The sequence below is a fragment of the Siniperca chuatsi genome, linkage group LG1, assembly GCF_020085105.1.
Source record: "Siniperca chuatsi isolate FFG_IHB_CAS linkage group LG1, ASM2008510v1, whole genome shotgun sequence".
Classification (NCBI taxonomy): domain Eukaryota; kingdom Metazoa; phylum Chordata; class Actinopteri; order Centrarchiformes; family Sinipercidae; genus Siniperca; species Siniperca chuatsi.
Genome location: NC_058042.1, coordinates 27,634,041 through 27,660,724, shown reverse-complemented (window position 1 = coordinate 27,660,724; position 26,684 = coordinate 27,634,041). Strand labels below are relative to the sequence as shown.

The 26,684-nt window shown below is 41.2% G+C and overlaps 1 protein-coding gene across 5 annotated transcripts in view; it reads right to left on the bottom strand.

Annotated features, from left to right (window-relative positions):
• Positions 1–26,684, bottom strand: part of LOC122864729 (transcription initiation factor TFIID subunit 4-like) — an 87,914-nt gene that overhangs the window by 20,776 nt on the left and 40,454 nt on the right. For all 5 annotated transcript variants that reach the window (XM_044172372.1, XM_044172537.1, XM_044172456.1 and 2 more), the window contains 3 exons: positions 23,259–23,384; positions 18,407–18,463; positions 5,719–5,841 (listed from right to left, as the gene is read on the bottom strand). In XM_044172372.1, coding sequence (XP_044028307.1) covers positions 5,719–5,841; positions 18,407–18,463; positions 23,259–23,384 — 306 coding nt within the window. The remainder of the gene's footprint in view (positions 1–5,718; positions 5,842–18,406; positions 18,464–23,258; positions 23,385–26,684) is intronic.

Genomic DNA, 26,684 nt, shown 5'->3' with positions numbered 1-26,684 from the left:
GAGCATAGTTTGCCTGTAAGCCAGCCTCCACATCTGTAGTGAGTGCAGCTTTAGTGATATTGGGTGCAGTCCATAGCTTGGGGCTAATTTTAATGGTCCCCCCCTCCTCCCTCCTTCATTGGAGACTCAGATTGTTTTCCACGTGATTCCTGTTAATTTAGCTGGAGGAAAGGGCATCAGTTTTCCTTGTGCTTTTCCCCCTCTCTCCCCATGCCTCTCACTCTATTGCCTCACTCCTTCTTTCTGATCTACAGCCTCAAAGAAAGAAGGTGAAATGAATTCAAATGGAAAAATAGACTGTGCTCACTATTAAATCGCACGCCTACCTTTGTCCCTTGCATTGTGCCTGGTCGAGACAGATACGAGAAAGGTAGTGTGGCTGTACAAACCGAGGCAATTTAGCTGCTATTGTCACGTTTATGTCAACAAACAAAAGCTCTTCCTTTGATGTGATAAATGGCCTCAGTGGCGGGGTGATAACTATGAGCTCGTAAATGTGTCAAGGATGTTTTAAAGCTCTGAGCATGTTTAACACTGCAGGACATTGTGCATTGAGGTACATTTTACATCGCAGATACTTTAATGCTAACCTTAGATATACTGAGGAGTCTCTATCTGTCTTTCCTAAGCTAGCAACACAGAAGCCACACAGTTTAATCAAGATGCACCAAACAGAAGGAGGAGATCATAACACACAAAAATCAATGAGGGGAAATGAAACAGTAAAGTGTTCAAATAATGTTAAATGTGTGAAAGGACAGAATATAGAAGGTGTGATAGAATAATCATAGTGAATAACGCTCTATTTGACAGACTGTCCTCTATCCCCAATTCAATGAGAAATCCATTTTTAATCTCCCGTCTGTACAATATACAAATACTGATGTGATTATATAGGAGCAAAGAGCTGAACATGGTATACAGTCTACCTATGTATAAGCTGTTACCACCTCACATATTACTCAGTTGCAACAGCACTGTATATATGCTAATAGTTGAGCTGCAAAATACATCTAAAGAATTAAAGAAAAATCAGGTTCTAGCAGTGATGAACGTTTCATGTTGTGTACATTTTCTATAGAGGTGTATGTGTTTTTGGTGCCTAACGAGAAAACATACTCTGGGAATTAAGATATTCCTTTTTCAATAGCTCAACACTTTTTAATCAGGCATTACAGTATCGGTGTCCACATCTTCAAGCTAATGTTTTGAGGGCATTTCCATCCTCCTTCAGCTGCCCTTTGTCACTGCACTTCATCCCTCCACCTTCTTCAAGGTAGCTCACCCTTGACTTATGTGCTGAACTTCAAAAGCCCGATTGGAGGGTTAGGGCTGTAGGATGGGGACTACTGAGCTCGAGGGGGGTTTGCGGTGTATGTGCCTGTGCGGCCCCTGCCTGTGCTGTGACCCACTGCTGGGGCCACAGCAGCCTTCTTCCAGCGAGCCAGCCAGCAGCCCCAGCCATTGGCTCCTTGAAACTAATCCACCCTGCGGAGCCCTGTAAGGCCCCCTTTGTTCCCTCCTGCAGACTAGATCAGGCTGGAGACAGACACTCTAGTCTTGACTGGCTATCAGTTTCACAGCCCATGGCGATCCACATCCAGGCACAGGCCCAAGCCCGGCCAAGCCACCATCAAATTAAAGGTGGGTGAATGAGGGTGGGGGGTGGGTCTGGGGGGTATGTAGCGAAATTGTGTCACCTGAATTCCGTCACAGTCCGAACATGGTGGAAAGGTGGTCTGATGAGGAAAAGAACAAGCAGGAGGGAAGGAATATTGAAGAGGAGGATTTCAACAGGAGCTCTGCCTCTCGGTGAATAGAGCAGGATCTCAACAAGGCCATTATCTGGCTCCTAATTTGAGCTCTGGCACAGCACTGAAGGGCTGCCTTTGTCTGGGATTAATGTGGAAAGCTCAGGATGCGATGTCAGAGGGAAATAATCAGCATGGGCCCTTCATAACGTTGGCTGCTTGTGCTCCTGGCCAGGGCCCCCCGGCTCATTTCTGTGGAGATGAAATCTATGACAAGCCCCTCAGTGAAGCTAAGAGCAGGCAACAGTCCAGTAACACCCACAGGCCTCCAGGCATCCTGTGACCCCCTTAGAAAAGTCACATTCACTTTGCTCTGGAGAAGGGAAAGAGAACGCTGCAGGCACTTCCAGCCCATGTGAAATGAAGAAATGTGAGGAGGTGAAAACGAAGTGAAAATAAGTTAAGATTCCTCCTCCGCCCTTGCTGCAATCACTCCAGAGGAGGGGCACTCTGTGACTTCACTTCATTATGCCCCTCTAATTAAAGATGAACAGGCCTTAAAAAAAAGGGATAAAATAGAGAAAAAGACAACAACTCCAGCATAATGTATATTCATGTTTATGATGTATAACTGCATTTGGGAAAGCAGTTTGAGAAAGCAGCTTTTTTTGAATGCAGCAGAAGGTCGCAGGCTAATACCCATCAGGGTAAAACATTCTGAAAGAGGTTGGCACTGCACTCAAGGACCAGAAGTAATGCTTTTATTTTGTTATTTATGCTTTTTTACCGGGTGCATTACTATGCTCCTCTGCAGCATATTGCTGCTAAGCGAAGGATGTGAAGATGCAACTCGATAAGCAGGTTATTAAAATTACCAATTGACATTCAAAATTCAGGCTTATTTTAGATTCATCATATTTACAGATGAATATGTGGAATTTAAATGTTTCCCCTGCTGCCTAAAGGTAAATGTGACTTAGTACTGCAACTGTGCATGACTTCATGTATGACCCAATGCTGGAGAAATATGATACTGAAGTCATTGCTTATGGAACCTCGAACAGGAGACAGCTATTTATAAAAACACAGTTCAGCTTAATTAAGAACAGACTAGGCAAGTCACATGGGAGTATGTCACCATGCGCCATGCTCCCTGTAACATACACAGATATTTCCTACCATCTTTGTCATGTTCACCAACTTGAGCCTGGGTTATTAGACAGATTCCTAAACTTGGCTAATGCTAAACAGGTTAAGCATGAAGAGGACGTGTGGTATTAAGAATACAATGGCTCTCAAAAGTAAAGCCGTGGGGGAAGGGAGACCCACAAAAACCCTGTCCACAAAACAAACCCACTCCCTGGTGTCTCCAGAAAGGTATTGGCTCATGACTCTAATCAGAGATTTCAGATTTGTTCATCTTCATCCACTTTGTAGATGAATAAACATGAGAACAATGGTTCAGAGGGCTGCACACAATCACCAACCCACCAGTGCACTTCACAGCTCCCTCACCACACAACCTCAGCTGTGGGTACACACAATCAGTTCAAGTCTGTGGGAATAAGGATGCCAAACTGGAACTGAATTCTCACTCATACGGTGATCTGTGGCCACTCGGCAAAATCTAAACATGCACACATACAGTACATATGAAATAAAATGAAGGCAAGGCATTTGTTGCATCTCATCTGAGGTTGTTATCATTAATTTCAAAAATTTCACTTAGTCAATTGGACAGTATTGTTGTAATTCCAGATGCCGCCGCTCACTATTTCCCACTATTTTCTCAATTTGTTTTGGCTAGGCTGATCTCTAATATTGCTTAAATAACAGTATGTTTCTATTTTCCCCTATAGTATCCATTGCTCTAAACCCATGTCTATTCTTCAGCTTCTGATTTTAATGATTTGCTATTTGTATCTTGATTTGTGGCTTTGCGTTTGCATTGTGTTGTGTGTAGCACCTTGCTAAGTACATGTTGTTCTCAGATGTGCTTATAAATAAACTTGAATCCTACTAGAATCCTAATACTGTATTGGTACAACTTACAATTACATGTAAATGCAAAATATACGACAACAACTGTCTGACACAGACTCACTCAATCAACCAATAACCAGTTATTTATTCATTTACCATTATTGTGTAGTTACAGCCTTATAATTTTTATCCTCTCACATTCTGTTCATCTCAGTAAACATTATAGCCTATAATATGTCAAAATGTCAGTGTTTCCTACATGACAACTGAAGAGCCAGCCAAAGAGAAAACTCTTAGAGGTTAGGTTCATACTCCCTCAGGGAGTTTTATTTTTATTTCCAATCTCCATTTTTATGTCTTCTTATGCATTCTGACATCTTGACTTAATTTCAAATGTATTACATAACTCATTTTGGGTTGACCAAAGAAAATGTATGTGTGATTTTAAATGAACTTGAAAAAGTATTTAAATAGAAGCCTATTGGTAGAAACAAAGTCCCAAGAGTGGACTGTGATGTGATCACATCTTCCACCAAAAGAGGCCACATGTTAATCTACAGGAGTTACAGAAGACAAAACGGGTTGGAGGCCAAGACAACAGCATACAGAGGCTGTGCCTGTAGAGGGTCGGGGAGTGGGGGGTTGCTCTTTACAGCTATTGCAAATGCCGTTTGATCAATTAAAAGACAGGGCGTAGATATGACGTTTATAAATTGATTTATAATTTGCAACTAAAAGAAAAACTGTCACAAGGTAATTTCAATTCAGCTTCTGTAGTTTTCAGTGAGCTTTCAGTGGCAACTGCCCCATTCTCAATCAACATAATTAGGCTACTGTAACAAGCGTTACACTACATCATAAGTAATGTAGGTCCATTTTAGCTAAATGTCTACACCGTTCTTATGAATTAGTCTCATGTTCCAAAACAAATCCAAATGCAAATTGTTCAATTAGATCAATTAATAATTAATTAATAAAACATCACAGCCTACTGTATATTATTGGTTAATTGTTCTGGGAGCAATGTCGGTCACTGCACTTATGTTAATGAGTTTTATTTTTATTTCCAATCTCCATTATTATGTCTTCGTATGCATTCTGACATCTTGACTTAATTTCAAATGGATTACATAACATAACATAACATTTTGGGTTGACCAAAGAAAATGTATGTGTGATTTTAAATGAACTTGAAAAAGTATTTAAATAGAAGTCTATTGGTAGAAAGGAAGTCACAAGTGTCGAGTTTCTGACTACCACAGACCTTGACCTACAGACACGTGAAAAGTTTGGAGCATTCTGTGGAAGTGAATGATGTACAACCTAAAGTCTCTGAACCCCAGCACAGTAATCAGATTTAAGAGAATATCCTGCATTAAAACAAAAACTTATTAAGGTGTCTTGCTTAAGAGGAGTAACAACTATCTGACCAGTAGCTGGAATAGGAAACCACTGCTTTACCTGCAGTTATGGATTTCTATTTCTTATTCACTGTCTTGCAGATATATATTCAGTGACTCTTTTTTTGCATACCTAGCAACCCTCCATGTTTGAACTTACCACCGTCAGGGATGACAGGAACATGAAAATTACCATTGAAAGCTGTCTAAACAAAAAAATACACTGCAAGAAAAAAATTGAGAAAAATATTATCTTGGATTAGAGTATTCTTTAAAGAACACCCAATTGGTAGGTTGTCATTATGTTTATTGTTATAATATCATCAGTAGGGTGATGAATAGTTAGGCCAATATGTTATCATCGCAAATGCATCGGGGATGGTGGAATATATTCCCTATATAGTATTATGTTTGCCAGACAAATACAGTATGGCTGAAATAAATTCCACATTTCTTGTCAGAAAGATTTCTACAAAAGTTAATGGTGAAAACTGTGTGTTGAGTGTAGATATTGAGTCAACACTAGCAACTGGATATGGACAAATCTTCTGATAATATAGCCATTAAGTGAGTCTAATTCTTACCTCTGTCCCTGATGGGGTGGCCCCTGGTGAATCCACTTTACGTTTTTTGCGGGGTCCAATGGCGGCTAGTGCTGTGAGGTTGGCATCTCGCTGCCTCATCTGGGCCAGTTCCTGTTGTTGCATCTGGTGAATACAACACAAAGATTTAGAAAATAACCGTACCCTCTACACTATATGCAGTGTAGTGTTGCCCCAGTATCACATGCATCCGTTTAGGTTGGTAAACACTACTTTCTTTGCTCAGTATATGTTAACCACATAAAGGTGCACCATGACAATTGTAGCCACACAAGTGAGCCCAAAATTAGAATTTCAGATTTTAGGAGTATTTGCAACCAAAACTGTCACACTTTAGAGCACTGTAAGACCTGGTGAGAATGAGTGAGCAATGAGACAAAAGTAGGATAAATTGTACAAATTAAAATATAGGGGCATAAAGGAAAAAGATATCACTCTTCTTACTTCTATCTGTCCATCCATATATTGTATAATCTCTGCTGAGCTGAACAAAATGGAAGCCTGTTGTCAGCCATTAACAGAGCTCTTGTCAAAGCTCGTGTGTGTGTGTGTGTGTGTGTGTGTAGTCACATGGTCCTATTGTGATTTTTGCAGTTTGTGATGTATAAAGGGGAGGTTTTGGGGAGGCACTGCCCAAGGTAATGTCATGTCTAGCCGCAGGGCTGAGGGGGAACCCAGCGTCGCTGGGAGCTGCCCTTTCTATTGGGTGGATGTGTGAGGGCCTAGGGCCATGGCACAGAGGGTGTCAGCACTCCTTCCAACATGCAAACACAGTACACACACAAACACACGCACACACACACACACACGTGCCTATCAATCTTGGCCACAGCACAGGGAAAGCCTACCCACCAGCTTGCCTGCGTGCCTGCCCGCTGGGAGAGAGGGGCCTGGGTTGAAGCGAACAGGGACAATCAATGTGCGCTTTCATGTCTTTCATGTTCTTTTATGTTATCTCTCAGCATGCATTCGCTGGGCGTTGGTGTTTGTGTGAGGCATGTATGTTGTCTGATCGGGGGAAAATTTCATGTTACTTTCAGATGGCGCTCTGTAAAAGGTTGCTTTGGTGTATAAAGTCTGATCTAAAATGTGCATGCAGTTGCCTCTGATTTTTTCCTAAAACCCCGCTGGCAAGGCATGCCCTTTAGGGTGTTGCCACTTCACATTTAGCACGGCGGAACTGTTGAAAGATTCAAACACGCTGACAACACAAAGTAGGGGAAATAATAGCAGTAGTACCAACCAGCTGATTATCTAAACCACATTTATTTGTCCATTTTTAAAAGGGATGGTGGTGAAAATATATATATACTGTAGTTAAAACAAATACTAATTAGTAGCAATGGTATGGACAAGTCCATGAAGTCATTACAGGCAATGTCGAGGTGGAAATCAGGCTCCTAACGCTATGCATATGGAGGCAAATGAAGAGAGAGGGTATAATGGAGTCAGAAACTGGGGATCGTGGCTGGATGTTGGTGATGCGTGGAGATGATTATTGCCCCTGTCCACATGGCAAATGTAGCATTAATGTTATCAATGCTAACCTTATTAGGCTTTGCTACAAACAACACACAAATCTCTCCAGGCCTGACCTTAAAGAATCCCTCTGCAAAGTGAGCTGGGAGAGAGCAATACAGCAGAAGTGAGTGAGAGAGAGAGAGAGAGAGAGAGAGAGAGAGAGAGAGAGAGAGAGAGAGAGAGAGAGAGGTCCGCTATCTCACTGATGGCACCAGGATGCCGGCATCTCCGCCTGGCAGTTGGCACCAGGCATGGGCTCCCAGCGCCCACAGCAACTGCCTGCATTTTCAGATTTATGACTGTATGATAAATGAAGACTTCATTTTACCATCTGCAACCCTCCAGTCTGCGTTTCCCGTCAGTAAAGAGGCCGCCATGACACAGGGAGACTGATTTCTGATTTCAGTCTGGTGCCAGTATGCCGAGTCTACCTTCCTTTAATGACTGCCAACCGATACAAGCCAAAGTTGGGCCAGGCTTTGATAGATTTGTTTTCCCTTAGGAGTTGTTTCGACTACAATTTAATTCAAACATTTACATAAAGTACGTTCATCTAGAAACACACAAGTGTACAAATGCTATGATGTAGTAGCAGTAACTATGAACGAATGTGTTAAGAATACCATCAATCTCTGTTAGTCAGTTTCTAGCTGCCACCACTCCTCTTTACTATCTGTTATGGGAATTGTCATTATTTTACAGATTGGTACTGTTGGTATATTAAATGATTTTGCAGTGTCAGCCACCAGGACATCTTTTTGATAAGGAAATTAAAAACTGCGACCAACATGTACAAGAATCTCTCTCTACCTTCTGGACTACCCTGTCGGCAATGTTGAGCCATAGGTACAATCATCGGCAAAAACTGCAAAGGTCACCACAGAGATTCATCCCACACTGGAAGAATAACCAGCTGGCAGGATGCATACATTTGCCAGGTCCGATCAATGGTACCGCATAAATATCTACTGTTCCAAAGTCACGTAAATACCAGTGCTTCCAGTCTGCCTGTATGCCCTTTTAAAGCAGGGAACTGGAACTTGTAAAGTCAAATTATTAGCAAAGGTCAGGAGATGTAGAACATTTTCAAGATACCCGACAGAATCAATCTACAGCTTTGTTAGAAAGGGGTTTTCATCAGGTGATGATGTTATGGTCAGTGTGGGGAAATGGGAAGTGTATGCAAACACAAACATGTACATTTCTGGGGAAACACTTGTCGCAGTTGCACAAAGCTCTCTCACAGATGTTGAGTGCCCTGCTACTGAAAATGCGTATCAGTTAACATTATGATGGCGCAATGTGCAAGTCCAAACACTGATATTAATCAGATCAGGGCCTGTATTCATCGTGGCTCTCAGACTCACTCCAAATCTGCGCTATAAATTTGATTAAAGCTAAAGATACACTGTTGGATTAGGCTTCTAAACACACTCTCTGCAAGTTAAAGCTCTCCTTTGAGAATAAATGACACCATCCCATGTTTAATGACAGTAAAAAATATGATACAAAATTACAATTTTTCCAGCTATGAATCTGAATTAAATATTCTTGAAAAATCCAAGCCCTGGATATCAAATTCCTTGTATTCATCAGATTATTCGTGTCACGGGGTTATGTCCTGGCAGATTCTTTCAAAATCATATTTAAATAAGACTAAGACCTCTAGTTTTAAGGGCATTGGAAGTTAATATTTATCAGCAGCATTGACGGCCGGTTCATGAGTTTGACACACAGCAGCTGAATCAGTACAGCTGGTGCTAACTAAAAGGTGGGGCTAAGTAAAATCAAAGCTAAATAATGTTATACATTAGTCATGTTTTCAATATTAATGTTTGTCATTGCCTTGTTGACCGAATTGATTCCGGCCTTCCTTTGTTTTTGCAAATAGGAATTATGTTTACTGCATTTAAATAAAGTATTTCTACATATATCAATTTCTCAATATAGGGTTTTCACTAATTCACTATTTATTTATGTGTTAATATTGATTTAGGCAGTCTGAATGAAATCTGATGCTTTAATTTTATAACAGCCCACCACACATAAGGCTGTATTTTCATAAGTAAGAACAAATCATTGGTCTGTGCATGTTTTGGTTTTATTGTTACTTACATTATTACAAATAAATTTAATGGAGAAATTAAGAAAACATGCATGGATTGGGCTGAATGTGTGCAGCTGAAAATAATGAGATCCATTTGTCTGTCTTGCTACTGTATGTTTTTCGTTACCTGTTTCCCACATCTTGTCTAACTTCAAGCTCTTTACCCGTAATAGGTTGATAAGAATATCTATCAAGACCTAAATAAGAAATAACAGGGCTTTTTCTCAACACCGAAGAAAGAGCAGTATGTTCCCTTATGATGCAAAAATGTCCAAAATACAGCAAGAGCCTTAGAGCAGTCTGATACGCTTGGAGTGAAGAGGAGGATGGGCTGCAGGAGCCATGATGGCCGACCTGACGTTCTCCATCTCTGCTGTTTTTAACAAAGGCTTTTCTCTCCATCCTCCCTCCCTCCTCCTGGCCTGAGGGGCTGCTCGAGGCCTCCCAGACGTTTACATACAGATGTCCTTGGCAGAGCAGAACACGCTCTGCTTGACATCACAAGCAGCTACAGGGCTGTGAAACAAGCAAGAGGGCATAAAAACCAGACCATGGGTTTTGAGATGGTCTGTCTCTTAATCTCCCCCTAGAAAGCTCTGGCCCAACAGGACACAGCAGGGAGTTTCTGAGTATACAGACATAACATATGCCACTTTTGGTGAATGCCCCCCCCTCCAAAAAAAAAAAGCTTTGGTAGAGTGCATACATTTCAAACAAGGGTGGGTGGCTTCAGCAGGAATCACTGCACTGCTAGCCTTTAGGTTGAGCTATAGGTTATAATGGAACGTGTTTATTGGAGTATGTTGACAAGAATGAAGCTGCATCTAAGTGAATAACTAAAAACATTTCAAATGATTTTTAGTACTTTGTAGAAAACATTAGTATGGTCAAATGCTAAGGGGAGCCTTGTCAACAGACATATTGTATACAAAGTACTAGAGCAGTGAATGCACTGAAGATGGTCACCTGACTACTGCTGCACTGAACCTTGCACTTTCTGCATTTTAACCAACCAATATTTGTTTAATGGCATGTAGGTAGATATTAGTTAAAATACATCGAAATGTGTTGATACACAATACTGCAGTGTAAATGTACTGTATTAAAATACTGATAGCAATAACTTTGTTGGCTTTTGTTTGTGGTAACAAAACAGTCGCAGTATCATGATTTTACTTTGACACACAGAAAAATCTTCAGCCTCAAAATAACTCTACTGGTATGGTCTTTAAACACTAGCAAAGTCTAAAAGTAACACCAATAATAATGATATTCACTGTCAGCTGCGTAAATCAGTAGCTGGATTTACAACCAGAAACCTTGAAATGTTTTTCTGCTGTCAGGTTTAAAAGAGCCACGGGAGCAGGACAGACAGCTTCAGTACCACTGGACATTGGTATCTCAACAGCACAACCATAAGTCAGCATCATCATTATTTCTGTTATTTACTGTAAAGTATGTTAGTCTTGGGTGGCCCTGGTGGCGTAGATAGTGTAATCACAACAATGCCAGTTTGAGTCCAACTGGGACCTTTATTGCATGTTGTCTCCCCTTATTTACTGTCTCCTCTCTGTCTCTAGCAAATAAAAGCAAACATTCCATCAAAAACGTTGGCGGATTTTATGCCATGCACCTTCTAATGTCACGTAGGCCCTCGCAGCTATGCGGACACGGAAAGAATAATTTTTTTTAGGATTTCAAACATTTTTTACTAAACTATAAATCAAACCAAAAAGTGAAACTAGTAACTCTGTAGAAGGTTTAATATTTTATTAGTTTTAGCCACGCTAGCGGCATGGCTGTAGGAATGTTTGTCAGTCTGTCGGTCGATCCACCGCTTCGGTCCAGACCGAAATATCCATGGTGACCGTGGGGATGAATCCTTATGACTTTGGTGATCCCCTGAGTTTTCCTCTAGCGCCACCATGAGGTTCACATTTATGGTTTTGAGTGAAATGTCTCAACTACTGGATTGATTGTCATGAAATTTGGTACAGATATTCATGTTCCCCTCAGGATAAATTGTAATAACCTTGGTGACTTTTCCATCTAGCGCCATCATCAGGTCAAAGCTTCAATTTGCCCAATATTTTGGTTTGGTTGGGGGTTTTTTGGTGGCAATACTAATGACATTCCCATCATCCTCAGCTGTACTTTGTGTTTCGTGCTAACATGGTAAACATTATACCTGCTTAGCATCAGCACATTAGCACTGTTATTGTCAGCATATTAACATGCTGAAGTTAGCTGTGCCTACGTACAGCCTCACAGAGCATAGCCGTAAACTCTAATCTTGTTTTCACATTAATTGTACTTTATTCACTATTTGAATATCTGATTGCAGATTGAAAATCTGCGTGTACAAATGTTTCATGAATGAGGCCCAGTGGAAATTGTCAGATGAGAGGGAAGATATTTTTTTTCCCGACCTCATCAAATATGAATTACAAATGTTTATTTTGCGTTTCAAATACCAATTTCAAATGCCAGTATCCAAAACAGTGCACCTTCTTGTGTGTGAGTTTCCTTCTACTGTGTGTTGACATTTTACGTATGTGTTTGTGCATGTCTGTAATCCATGGATCTCATTCACCTGACACCCACATGGCCGACATTGCGTGAACATCTGGGAGCTGCATCTTGAGGCCTTTCTTCATGTGAAGTGCCTGGCAGTTAGTTTGCTGCAGGGAGAAGGGCCATTTGCAGTAACCAATCAGGTTTCACTTCTCCATCTGCACTCAGACACTACAAAGAGACGAGTTCAGCCTCGAACTGCTAATGCAGGCAAGTCTTTGTGTTAAAACTGGATAGCGACATGTATGACTTCATCAACAGAACTCAGTAATTACATGTGGCAGCGGTCCTCAAGAGAAAATATTCTAATATTGAATATATATATATGAATGTATGTGTGCATGGTGTTACATGCTGTACTGCAGTCATGTCTAATTGGCCTTAAAAGTTGCATTCAATGTTGAATATATACAGTATACAGTAGAGTCATATGCATAGATTGAGTAGAGTATGTTTTAAAGCCACATGTACCAGTATGTATTGACACTTATCATAATAACCTTTACTGTATTTATCAGACACAGCACTTAAAACAATGTGTTTACACTATTGTACAGATACCAGTGTTCTTGAATAACAGATAATAAATCAGTCGAGCTTGAAAAAGTGTATTAAAAATATACTTTGAAATTCTGTTTCATCACCCACATAAATCTCCTTAAATATTCCAGTAAATCTGTTTGTGATTATATTATTTTACCTATGGAGATGAATTCAAAATACATGCATGAGCTAATAGTCTTGGCTCAGAGTGTTCCATTTCCTCTGAAGCTGAGTATGTCAGAAGTGTTTCCAGGGCCAAGGACCAATTATTCAGAGCCCTCAGCCGTCCCTGGAGCTAAGGTCATTATGTGAGTGTCACTATCATGACCCTGCGGTTCCTCTTCATCTGCAACTTATTTGCAGGAATTAAACTGTGTAGAGGGAGACTGTGTGAGATATGTGTTTAAATTGAATGTGTCTAACAGACTTGCCTTTACTTAGGAGTAAGTATTATTTTTATAAATAATAACATTTGCGCTACACATTTTGCCAAGAACGGTGTTTAATGAAGGAGCCAGATATCAGTGTTAAGCAGATTCTGACGGTGTTACTCCGGAGCGTCAGGAAGAGTGGTGATCATTAAAAAATACTGCTTATCTAAGGGAAAATATCCTACTTTAAATGTTCTCTCGCTTTGTCTCATTCTATGCTGGCGTGCTTCGTCTAGCAGTCTTCTTCCTCCCTGTCTCTCTCTTTTTTTAACATTTATATTCGCCGCTCGTCACCTTCTATTGATCACGCCTAATTTGCATCTAGGAAAAGATGAGGACTCAGATATTCACACACCGAGAGAGGACGATCTCAATGATTTATTCATTTCCAAATCAAAAAAAAGGAGTGAAAGGAAGGTAGATGAGAAGGGGAATCTTCATAGGCAGCAGGCGACTAGCAGGCTCTGAGGCTGGGCTCCTCTTCCCCACAATGCCCCCAGGCACATGGTGTGCAAGTCCTCCTAATTAACAAGGTGAATCATGCTGCCGCTCTCTAATTAGCCAACATGACAATCTAATGGAAACATGCAGGCCGAGCTGGCACACTTAGCATCACCTCACAAAGACCTCCGCTACTGTCCTTCCCATATGAATTCCACAAAAATGACACCTCAGATTTTAAATGGAAAAGAAGAGAAAAGGTGGGGCAGAGTGGTTCAGGGAAGTGTGTTTTTGGGAGAGGTCAGAAGGGAAAAGTTAGCTGGTGAGGGTGAGGAGTTTTTTTCTCCTCTCCCATCCTCTGTGTGCGGTGTTTGTTGCCTAATTGAAACGTGTCCTGCCTCCTGCCTCCCTCTCACTTATATCCCAGGCACAGGAGGCTGGCACCTCGCCACCAGCGTAGCTCAGCATGCCCAATTCCCCTGCCGCTTGAGTCCCAAGGAGTGCTCTGGCGCACAAAGAGAAAAGTGAACCTACAGGCTTGTACAGCGAGGAGACGAGTCGCTATCTCCCTCTGAGGCAAAAAAATCTTCTTTTTTGTTGTTTTCCTTCTCATTACAGCACTTTGTAATATTCGAAAACACACAGGAAGACCAAAGGTATTTTTAAAGCCTGCTTCTTTTTTTCTTGTAATATGTCTTGAGGTGAAGAAAAAAACTGAAGTTGAGACTACCAACAACAAAGCAACAAATAAAAATAGGGTTAGTGTACTATTTAGTAGCCTGCACATCTTGAGGACCTACAAAACAGACCTTTCTTACGTGATAATTAAATTCTCTACATCAACCCCTTTTAAAAAACATAGAAATCCTGTTTAAATTATATTAAATAAAAGGACACCTGCTAAACTAATGCATAACCTAATTTGTTAAAAAGAAACAGGTTAAAAAAAACATGATCTTTTCCACTGCTCTTTTCATATTAAGGTATTGTGTATCTGAGAGGCCAGAAGACGAGACTATAACAACTATGAATTGGGACACACAAAACAGCAGGAATTCTCTTTGAATGTCAGCGCAGAAAGGGAGAGAACGTGGAGGAGGGTAGCAGGCTTTTGCCCTGGGGCCTGCCTTATGGGGGAGAGCGCCTCTTTGAGCAGAGCAGTTTGTGGAGGGCCAGAGGATGAGAGCCTATGAACTCGCAGATATAACTGGCCTAATAAAAACTAAGGGCTGCTACATTGTCCTCTGACAAACAAGAGCCTCTCCTCTCTGGAGAAGTGTGAGGCTCTGGCTGACGGGGCTTTCATTGTGGGTGGATTCCAGTCTCTCCATGACCTGGTCACTTGTGGAGGATGCCAGGCCAATGAAGAACCATGTATATGTGCATCGAGGCCTGGTGCATACTAGCTGAGCAAAGGGTTGTGATTTAAATAACATGCACAACATTAACGTGAGCAATTCTTTATTATGTGAGAAATTAGGCAAAATATGCAAAATTTGACCATGGTTGTGCATGTGGCACACGAGTATTAGTCTAATTCGATTAATAGATTCTATCATATATGTTCGTACAGCAAGGAAAGATGTACTGATGATGAACTGGAGGCTTTTAATTGGAGCCATGCAAAGTTTAAAGTTGAGCTAGGGCAGAATTAATTCGGTAGAGGTTCAAGACATTTCAAGCAATGCTGGTGCGTCAAAATGGGCAAAAAAAAAATCTCAAAATGCCTGAAGAAGAAAAGTACTTTACAAAAACCTTTTAAATTCCTATTGGAGTTCACACAAGTCTTCTGGAATTACTCTAAGCTAGAAGTGGAGTCTTGCTGCAAGGGCATGGTAATGTGGAAGACTGGAGAAAGAGCAATAGTTTATTATGGTTGGGTCCTTAACCAACTCATATTAACAATGCTACACAGAGGAAATGTTAGTGTTCTTGGCATGACGTGGTCTGCTTTAGCAGCTGAACAGGCCATAACAGGAGCTGTTGGCCAGATTTTGGCCAGCTGTAGTGGCCAATTTGTCTTTCCCCTCTTCCCTCGTCTCTCTTCGCCTGTCCTTGCTCCACTCCTCTTCTCCAGTTCACTCGTTTCCTGTGTCCAGTTGTGCCTGCAGACGCGGTTGCGATGATGAATCTGTGGCTGCAGTGTGTCTGTGTGTCTGACATTGTGATGTATCTCTACTGGCCTTAACTCCCTCTCTATCTCTCTCTGCCTCCCCTCTCTTCCCTTCCCACCCCAAGTCTCCTTTTCTCTCTGTCTCTTTGTCTCTGTCTCTCTGTCTCCTTCCCTCTCTCTCTCATTCTCTCACTCTCAATGACTAGGCATTGCCCATCCTCCTGCCTCAGTGATGGAACAGACAGAACACACAGACCCACCACCAACAACAACAACAAACAGGAACTGAGCTCCACGATTTGCCCATTGATTTTCACTGGGGGCATTTCTGAAATAGCCTATCTGACCTTTCGGCCAAATGGTAGTGAATGGAGGAAACATAGACTGCTCTGCCTCTCTCTCTCACGCAAAACCTCTGCTTGTGTTTATTTGACCAGCCTGCTCCGCTGGTGACAAGGTTGTGGGTTAGGATGGTGGTGCAAATACAGATACTCAATTAGAGGCGCAGCTACATGGGAGCAAGAGATGACAAAAACATTAGGATTATCCTCTGGGGAACATGAACATCAAATTCATGGCAATCTGGCCAGTAGTGGTCAAGATATCATCGCTCTGAGTTAAAGTGACAGACTGTACAACAGGCGCAGAAATCCACGCAGGAAAGGTGGTGGATCCCACTGGTATATTGACTCAGGGTTCCACCAAACAGCACATTTTAGATTTTGAGGTAACAATACCTGCCCCTATTGTCACCATATAAATTTTTAAAAACAAATCATGTGCCAGCTCAATTTACGTGCCGACACTTAGTTCAAGTATATAACATGCTGTAATTCCATCTCCCCAAAATAATGATTGTTTGGTGGTGGTGGTTGTTGTTGGGTGTGTGTGTGTGTGTGTGTGTGTGTGTGTGTGCGTGATCAGGGAGAGGGGCTTAAAGAGAGGCTGGCTTCTCTGCCCGTCGCCTGGAAGAGTAGCTCGGGCTCATTATCCTGATGAAATTTGCACAGATGTGTGAGCTGCCGACAGACTCTGCAGTGACACAAACAGCCAGCTCAGGTGATGAAAACCAGAGAAGCACGGGGGCTGAGAAACGACGGCCATTAAGCAAAAAAGAAGGAGGTGAGGGAGGGTGGAAGAGGAGTTTGTGTGTGTGTGTGTGTGTGTGTGGGTAGGTGGTGAGGGGGGGCAGTGAGGAGGTTGGGAGTCATCCTCATCTCTATCTAGAGGGAGAAAGCATTACATAAAGTAACAATTTCCAAACCACCTTCTTAAAATTCCAGAAGAAAATGAAAATGTGCATACGTGCACATGGCGTCTCCTCACGAGGCACTAATCTGGCTGTATCCAGATGACGAGCGGACTGCCACTTAACAGGGAGGAGATCCACTTTGATCACATAGCCCCTGGGGCAAACCTATCGTGCTGCCTATTACGCTGCTTCATTTGCATATGTGGGGCTTATGGGTAGGCTGAGATCTAGTGTGAATGTTCTAAACTGCAGCAGGGCTCAATTTTGCTAGAAAGAAATGTCCAGGAGAGACGCAAAGAAAAGACTGGTGCTGCGAGTAGCCAGAGGTAAGACAAGTCGGCTTGTCACTTGAAGGTCACAAGTTCAACACCACAGATTGGCTAAGAAAATCCTAAAGATTAAATACTTTGGCCAAACAACAATACTGAGTTGCCCTTGGCAAGGAATTTACAGTTACCCCTAAATGTAAATGGCTGAGTGGCCAACATTAAAAGACAGTGGTCGCACTAGGGAGCTGTCAGGTGGAAAATTGTAGAACAGTTTAAGTATAAATGAGGGTGTTAGTGAGAAAAGTGCATATGTGCTCAGTAAACTTTACCTGGATGAATAAAAGGCTTATTTAAAAGAGCAAATGGCTAAGAAGAAACCACGTCTGCTCCTTAAGTTCTACATCAACAACAACAACAACAGGTGAATGGTGCTTGTTTTATCCTTCTGCCTACTCAGACTACTCTATGGAAGCTCCACACAATCCTCTTGATCTTTGTTAGTGAGCCAAGGACCGAAAGCACCCAGTGAAGTTATTCTGGAGTAAACAAAGAGAAAAACAAATGCAAACTTCCGCTGTGACAGAACTATTTCGTTTGCGTAAACAACATTAACCAACCACTAAAAGAAGAGTGGTCTACTTTCTGAGTTCCACTGGGAATTTTACCATATACAAGACCTGCACTTAAAATGAGGAGGATATACCATCGTATTGCCAACAGAAGTGCACTACATCAGTAAAACAATTTCCCAATTTGTAACACTACATGTTGTGCCTTGGCCTATTACTTGAAAAAGGAAATAACTCTTTTTACTCCTTTGTAGTAATAAAAGTTAATGTAGAGCATGCACTGGTACATCAGAAACCCTCATTCACCATTCACTTGCTTTTCCGTTTTATGCTCTTACTGAATTATTGTTGCAATTTGACTCTTTTCCAAAGAGAAATGAAAACAAAATGGTTTTTTGCTCTCTTTTAAGCCATAACGTAGTAAGTAGGGTGAGAGACAGATATTGTAGTTTTGTGTTACAACAAAATGGCATTAACAAATATTATTAACAGAAAGGACTGAGATGAGAAAATTAATGCAGAATAAACCTACAAAGGTTATTACAGTTATGACTGTATGTCCTTCCCCTGATAGCCCATCTGCCAAAAAAGGGCTCAATGAACAGCAGTTAGTCAAAATTCTAACTGGTGCAAGATGAATAGGCTGAAATAGACGAAGAAAAGAAAAATAAGGGGGTGCCTTTGGTGTGCAGAAAATCATTTTCCACGCATGGGCATCAATCTGTGCGAATAATTCCTCAAACTTTTTTAAGTCTGACTTTAAATGGCATTACATATGTAGTGTGGTATGAAAAATTAATACGCTGGAGTCAGGGAAATGTCAAGGGTAATGATCTCCGCAGCAGCTTACCTCCTTAGCTTTCTGTTTCAGTCGAGCTTGCTCTGGGTCCTCTTGCCTGGAGCGACTCTATGGAGTAAAGGGGGGGGAAAACACAGGTTAACAGCTGGTTTAAGGAGCCCCCCACCCCCCTCGCTACTCATCTGTTGCTGCTGCAGCAAAAATAGTGCAAAATGGGAACAGGATACAGAGGTGTCAAGGACATCATATTTGAATTCAGAGAAGTGCAATGGAGCGCCCCCCGGGGGGCGGTGGCCTTTAAACCCACTCCAAATCCAGCCCTAAATAAGCCGCTGGAGGGGGATTCTAATCAAAAGAGGTTATTAAAAATTCTGCACAAGCCAGCACACACACTCACGCACACACACAGGGCAAAGGATGTTGGTGAGTATCAGTGGCAGTGGCTATGTGTGTGTCACTATAAGCCAGTGTGGCTATCCATTGCTATGTGTGTGTGTGTGTGTGTGTGTGTCCCTAGCGTAACAACACAGCACTTCTATTTTAATCAGCAGCCAAGATCTGGGTGAATGTACTTGTCCCTGGGAATCCTTCACCACACGGCCAAATGTACACGTACGGCTGACCACTGCAGGCAATACGGGCAGATTATGGTACTACACGCTAACGGAGTGCTGTTATTTTGTGGATCTGGATATAATCTGTGTGTGTTTTATTTTTGCTGAATTAACCAAAATTAGGTCAGTCCATGAAAAACCACTTACATTTAAATGTCCCTTATTGTCCAATATGTCTTTTGGCAAATATTCTAGAGCATCAGTCCTATATATAGTTTAATGCCTTTCTTTTATTCACTGACACATTTCAAAAGGTATATTATGTCAGCCTATAGGATAAAACAATAAAATGTCCCTTGAATATATTTTACAATACATCATAGAGTATCAATATCTATTTTGGTTTTATACTTAATTTCTCCTTCCAATACCAAATCACTCAGTGTGAGTGCTGGGCCTCCCTCCAAAGCAGGCCTCAACCCTGTGCCTCCCTTCCTCCCCTACCTCTCCTCATCCTCTCTGCCTTACGGATGGATAGCTGCTACTCCTAGCCTCCCTGCTAATTGGCTTTAAATATATCAGGCAGTTCACGTACTGGTCGGTATCTCAACTAAGACTAATGTGTTTGCCCTCCGGTCGGCCGGAGCATCCCTCAAGACTTGAGTCATATTTTAAATGGACAGCGTAAAGGAGGGGGAGGGCTTGTTGTAAAGGAAGGAGGAGAGAAGATGGGGGAGGAGGGGATTATTTTAGTGGGTTTCTTATTCAAGAGGTCAAATTAGCGGGTGCTCGAGCAGGAGAGAGGCAGGCGGGCAGGGAGGTGGGTGGCGGAGCGGCGAGAGGGGTTGGTACAGATGGACTGTTTACAAAGGGCAGCGGTGCCACTGGCATGCTTTACATCTCCTCTGTCAGCTGCCCTGGTTTTCCCACTTACAGGAGAGAACAGAGGGGAGAAGAGGACTGGGTAGTAGACGCTGACAAGCTTTGTTGGGTTTGGCAGAGTGGAGTGTACTGTATTTAAATAAAAACAGAAAAAACCTCCATACGGTGTTCTACAGTACATGATCAATCTGTGATGTTGATCATATCCCAGGAGTTATTTTGTGATGGTGTGTTGTAATTTTTTTTTTTACCTTGACTAGTTTTGTCTACGTTTACTTCTTAAACCCCCAGAGGGTTGTACTTGTTTCTTTTAGCTGTGGGTTGTATGCAGAAAGAGTGAAGTTAACTTGATATGAATTTTCTGTCAATATTTTCTCCCAAATATTAAGTCCAGAGGGTGAAACTTCTATTCCTATCACTTCTCTTGCAGTAATCACTGACACATTTATTCATCAATGTGGTTTTTCTCATTTGTTTTACAAATTACTGAAAGTGAAAGACACTTTCAAATAGCCAATAATCAAATCAAACCTCACTTTACATCTGTTTTTAAACATAAGAGCAGTAGTGTTGTATGTCAAGAAAAAGTGAGTGTAAGTGTTATGCAATATGTCTTCTGGCTGCATAACATTATGGAGTTTTGAGGTTTATAATGTATTCAATGATGTATTCTCCCTGTATAACGGTTGAATGTTGGTCTAAAATGGACAGTGTAAATAATAAAAGTCTCTTTTGAGTCTCTTTTTCTTTTGCCTTTCTTAAAAAAGAAATGCCAAAACATGACATTTGGACAGTTTGGACAGACACTGGGAGCAAGAAAAATAAGCTCTAACACTGACAACAACTAAAAAACTGTGTTTAAGTGTTTTAGGATGGATTTTCCATGTCTCCTTTAAATCAGCCTGTTACATTGACTGCAGGGATCAGAGCCAGTGTTCTGATACAACAGGTGTGAAAAAGATACATGGTTAAATACTAGAAATAAAATACTAGTATGCTATCAGGCAGTGTGGTGTAATACATCATACAATCATTAGGCAAAGATTTGCTTTCCAAACTTCTCCTTGAACTGAAACGCCATGGCAACAAGGGCCAAAAAGCCATAGACATAGCTCTGAGGTGAAGTCAAACTATCCTCAACACTGCTCATGCAATCCAAATAGCCCCAAGATAAGCCCTACCAACAAGAACTTGGCTAAATTTGCAAAAGTTCTTCACTAATCGTCTTAATGAAGAGAACTGTTCACAGTAATAAAAAAAAAGATTACACTGTTCAACTATGTAGAACTGCGCACTGACAGAAGATATAAAAACGTCACTATTTCCTGCTGAGGCAATGTCTTTTTTCACAACCAGGAGCAAGGCTATCTGGTCTCTCCTAAAAGAAAAAACAGGCAGGTCATGAGGTTTGGTGGCCAGTATTCATCAACTAGAGGATTTTCTAATATCCTGCATGGCAGGACCGGAGCGTAACAATGCAATTAAGACAGGGAGGTGTGCTGCAATGAGAATCTTTACTGTGGGACATTGGCTCCATTCAAAATTAATTAAATTAACCTAGCTTTCTGCTAATGTTGCACCGCGGGGCATTTTCATTTGCAAAAGATTCTCTCCCTCTCTTTCTTTTTTTTGAGGGGTCTGTGGTGATCTTTCCAAATTTGAAGACCATTTTTACTGATAAACAGGGCTGGGATCAGAATAGTGGACAGGTTACAATACAAGGTCCTGTTGGAAATAAGTAGTTTTAATACTTTCTTGCAAAGTTAGTGCAGGTATTCCTGTTCTCTATGTTTTATTGTGTCATGAGCTTTGTGCAACAGCTCAATAAACTGCACAAACACCTACACTCTGTATAGACTACACCTTCTATATTGGGAAGGGTCCACACCAACTGTACTTCTTCCTAAAGAACTATACCAGTGATAGTAAGTTTGTTCTGGTTTGTTCTAGTATGCAATTGAATTTTATTTGCACCGTGTAACGGAAACGTTATGAGGGGTTACATGTCACAATTGTACAAACTTTTTCACCTACTGTAGCCTTATACAACAGCTAATCAAAAATGCTAATATTATGTCATGTGACTTAAACTTGAGTACTACTAGACTCAACTGAAACCTAATACAATCAGCTGAGAGCATAAATAACAATTTACAGCAAAACGTTTGTGACATGGAGCCAATAAAAAGAAGCCACTACAATTTTTAAGGTTTGTTGATTAATATTGGATATGAAGCTTGCTCTAATCCAGATGGTTTAAATTATTCTCTGCCTTGGCAATGTAGATGTTAGCAGCTGGTAACTGTTTAAACGATGGCTGTTTCTAAAGACGACCTCTACATCAAGCAGTGGAGCCAGTATTATGAAGCGTTTTCTTCTTCTTTTTTTTTTTCTTCTGTTCATAAAGTTTAAACAAAGCAGCTATCTCTGTTCATGATTACTAATGCAGTTTATTCCAAACAAATATATGTTACTGCTGTTGGAAAAATGTAGGGATGCACCGATGTACTGGCCGAACATCGGTATTGGCTGATATTCGCCTTGATGACTGCTATCCGCCTATTGGCAAATAGGATGACATTCACAGATGTTTATCTGTTGTCTCACATCAATTTTGCGCTGACTAAATTTTGTGTTGGTTATTTGTATTTGTTGTATAGCAGGCTAAAAAGGCTTTTGAAGCACTTATTTTTCAAGTGAAAGAAGGTTATATTAAAGGTTGTTTCATAAATTTGTATGATTGAATTTATGCTCATTCAGAGATTTGTTTCCCTGGCACAAAAGGGGGAATAAATAACAACAAAAACAGAATAAACAACAACAGAAAAACATCGGTATCAGCCAAATTGTTATTTTAAACATCCGTATTGGCCCAGAATTTCACAATCCGTGCATTCCTTGAAAAATGCAATACTTCCTGTGCACAGTGCAATTTTCCTGGTACTGGACACCAGATGTTTACAGCATATGTAAAAGCTGTATACAATGTATTGATAGATAGATTGATAGGACAATCACACGCTGGTCTCACACAATGAGAAATCTGTACTTTTTTTTTTTTTTTTAAATTGATGCTCTGTTTCATCTGAGCTGTCAAGGCTTGTGATAGAGGGTAGAGGATAGATGTTTTGCAGGTTGTACACGGGGACGGGTGAGTGTGTGTCGGCTGCATGGTGCATGGGGGTTGCGTAGTGTACGAGGTCCCCCCTCCTCGCTGTGTCCGGGGAGGAAGAGCCAGGACAGAGGAGCCCTGGGGCCAGGAGCCTGGGAGGACACAGGGAGGTCACCTCATCCACTGGTGTCACACTCTAATTCATCTGTCAGAGCCTGCGCAGGAGCAACATGCACGCACATACACACAACAGTACACAAAAACACACTGTTGCATGAGGACATAACAACTCCCTCTCTCTCTCACACACACACACACACACACACAGTAGGATGGTAAGGTGACAGTAACTTACTTTTGCGGCTTTCAACAGGATCTCTCTCTCCTGTTCGTCCTTCCTCTGCTTCTCGATTCTCTCCAGCTGCTCGAAGAAGCGAAGCTGAGAGCGAACGTCTGCAGACTGCTCATAACACTCATCATCCTGACAAGGAGATGGAGAGAAAATCACTGCGACTGGAACAGTTGAAAAAAGCTACGAGTCCTGTTCAGTGGCTGCTTCTGATGCTTTGGGCACAAATTTAAGAACTTCAGGGCAGCCCTCAGTCTATCCTTACATACTAAGTTATCTCAAAACCAAAAAGAAATGACATCATCTGCTGTAAAACATCTATTTCAAGCAAAGCACAGAGTATGGTAGTAGAATAGTTGTCTGACATCAATGACAGAAAATTGAGAAACTTGAGACTGGAGAACAAGTTTGGTAAGATGAGTCATGTGCTCTCCACCAATCTACTAACAATTTATGTGGCCGCAATAATTAGAGTCATCTAGTGCTCAACACTAGATGAATAATCAGTTCTGATAAGACTGTTGTTCTACAGTTAAGTCTGCAACTAATCATTATTTTCATTATCGATTAATCCTTAAATGTTTTTGTTTGATTAAACATTTACTGTATTATGTGTCATAGAAGATACTCAATTTTACATGATAAGAGAACAGAGAAAAGCAGCAAATCGTAACATTAAGAAGCTGGAACCAGCAATATTTTTTTTGCCATAGTGCTTGAAAAATGACACAATAGAAAGACAAATTGATTGCCGATCAGTTTTCTGTATCTCATAGATTAATCAACTACTCGTTTCAGCACTATTCCACAGTGAATGTACTGTAATTAATCAGGTCACTTTCTATTTTGACAATATATGGAAACACTGTTGTGCCAAAAGAGAAGCTACTGAGCTAAGAGGAGGCACGACATGAGACAGAGAGGAGTGAAAGCCAGACACGTAGAAAGCAAATTGACAGAAACATTTTTTACAAGACGTGTGATCATAATTAAGTGTGCTTGAGAAGATGCATGGCTCAGTCCTCATTATAAGTTAAGAGTGATAATAAATAATTGCGCATATTATGTGAGAAGATTTGAGAAGGTGATAACAAGTATGAGCTTTCTGCTATTTCCATGTTTTACTTGACTCTACAAGACTTTGTAAAAAGGAAATATATTTTTATGATTCCAGATTAATAAAACACTTTGTCCAGGTGTGATTTATTGTATACATTGACTGTAATTGGGGTGCAAGTGCTCTCTGTATCCTTGCCACTGCACAGCTGTCACTTCAGGCCTACCTGATTAAACGCAACATTGTGAAAAAATACAGTGATACAACTCCCATACAAAAAGAGCATAACGGACTACCATCACCATTAAAATCTATGATTACAATCAAGATTACATTAAATAAGTCAGACGTATAACAAATACCTTCATCATTAATGCACATTTGGTTAAACCAACCTTAAGACACAGCTCATCTGGAACACCACCAGTCTGATCACAACAACCGACTTGAACACACTAACTTTTTTTTATTTACAGACGACGCTTCTCTTTGCATATGGCACATCACCTCCCACTTGGGAAATGGAAAGGCAAGTGTAAAAACAACTTTTGTAGGTCATCAAAAGTTAATAGGATAATTGCTTATTTTCCATGTTTGTGTGAGTATGTCTGTGTGTCTCCTATGCAGCTCTGTTCTCCTCTTGCACTTGATTTCTATATCACTCGCTTTGTGTGTGTGTGTGTGTGTCAGGTCTGTGCGTGTGTTTCCGTGAGTGGATGAGAGAAGCTGGGTGGCACAGAGCACAAAGACACATCAGAGGAGGCTCATCGCCAGCACCCCCCCCCCCCTTCTCTCTCCCTCTCATCCAGCCTCCCTCCTCTTTGTTGCAGCGCTGAGCCTGCACTCTTGCTGTAGCTCCTGCCGCCGCTGCCAAAGCCCGGTTGCTCTTTAAGGCCGCTTTGTCTTTTGGTCTTTTCGCCTTTTTTCCCGCTGATGTCAACAGAGTGGCTTCACAGAGCTTCATGCCTCTCTCACACACACCTCATTTACAAAACCACAAAAAAGGAAAAGAACGAAGGAATGGAAGAAGAAGCACAAAACAAGATGGGGACAGCTGCAGCGATGCTCTTCCTCCCTCCTCTTCTTCCTCCCTTCTTGGTGTCAGGAAAAACACATTTTCAAAGTTTCCCCCCAGTTCTCCCAACAATGCCAAGATTTAGGCTTGTAGTCGAGATGGATTTGTGCTTTAATGTACACCAATTAAATGTGGTTATATAGTAACAATCAAGGGCTACGAGAGATAAAGTCACCAATAACGAGAAAAGTACGCAGGTGTACATAGACGAGCACTTACAAGTTCTTTAATACCTCAAGTTTTGGCTGACTGACTGAAAAGTCTGAGCTCTCCTGTTTATCAACTTAAGGGTAAAAAAGATTTTTCATATTAACTTTAATGTGTTTATGTTAGTTGTATTTTTGTCTGTGAGTTTATGTGTGAGCCAGATAAAAGTACATTTGTGTGCATGCCACTGTGTGTCTGTGTGGGAATGTTGGAGAATGCAAGCACGTCCATATTCGAGTATGTGTGTTTAAGTATGTGTGTGCTCGAATGTCCTGATGAAGTTTCTTTCCCAACTCGAGTGATTTAATATCCCCCCCGACTTTTGATCCAATATTTACCGTATATTTCCCTACATAATGGTCTGCCCATTCGTGTGAACGGCTGCTCGGATACTTGCCACCTATTTTTACAATATTTTTTACAAATAAACAGGGCTGTACTGGCTGCATGCTAGGGATGGGCGTCATTAGGATTTTATCAGTTTTATTATTGATTAACAATACTTATATTTTTCGATGCTCTTAACGATACTTTCTACAATTTGAAAGTACTTTCTGATTCAGGAAATAGTGATTGTTTTTATACCTGTTTATATTATGCATGGCTAAATCAGTGGTAAATGGTAAAATGGACGGCACTTTTCTACCTTAACGGACAAAGAGCTTCACAATTTTTGCCTCTCATTCACCCACTAACATTCACACACTGATGCCGGCGGAGCTGCCATGTAAGGTGCTGGCCTGCCCATCAGGTCTTGCTCAAGGACACTTCAGCATGTGGACAGTGTGAGTCGGGGATTGAACCACCAACACTGCAATTAGTGAGCCGCAGCCACCCGAAGTAGTACAAGCAGCAGAGAGGGAGGGATGCTGATTGGCTGCAGTGAGTTAATAAATAAGTCAAGGGTAATGAGATTCCTATAAAACACTATCATTTTCAACTTCATCCTGCCCACCTGCTTTCTGCCTCAGCATACAAGCTAATTTCAGCAGGTAAAATCCAGTCTGACCATGTTTTGTTCATTCGCGGTGCCTCAACTGTCTCACGTTTGTGACAAGCTAATATAACAAAGTCAGCAGACAGACGGACAGTG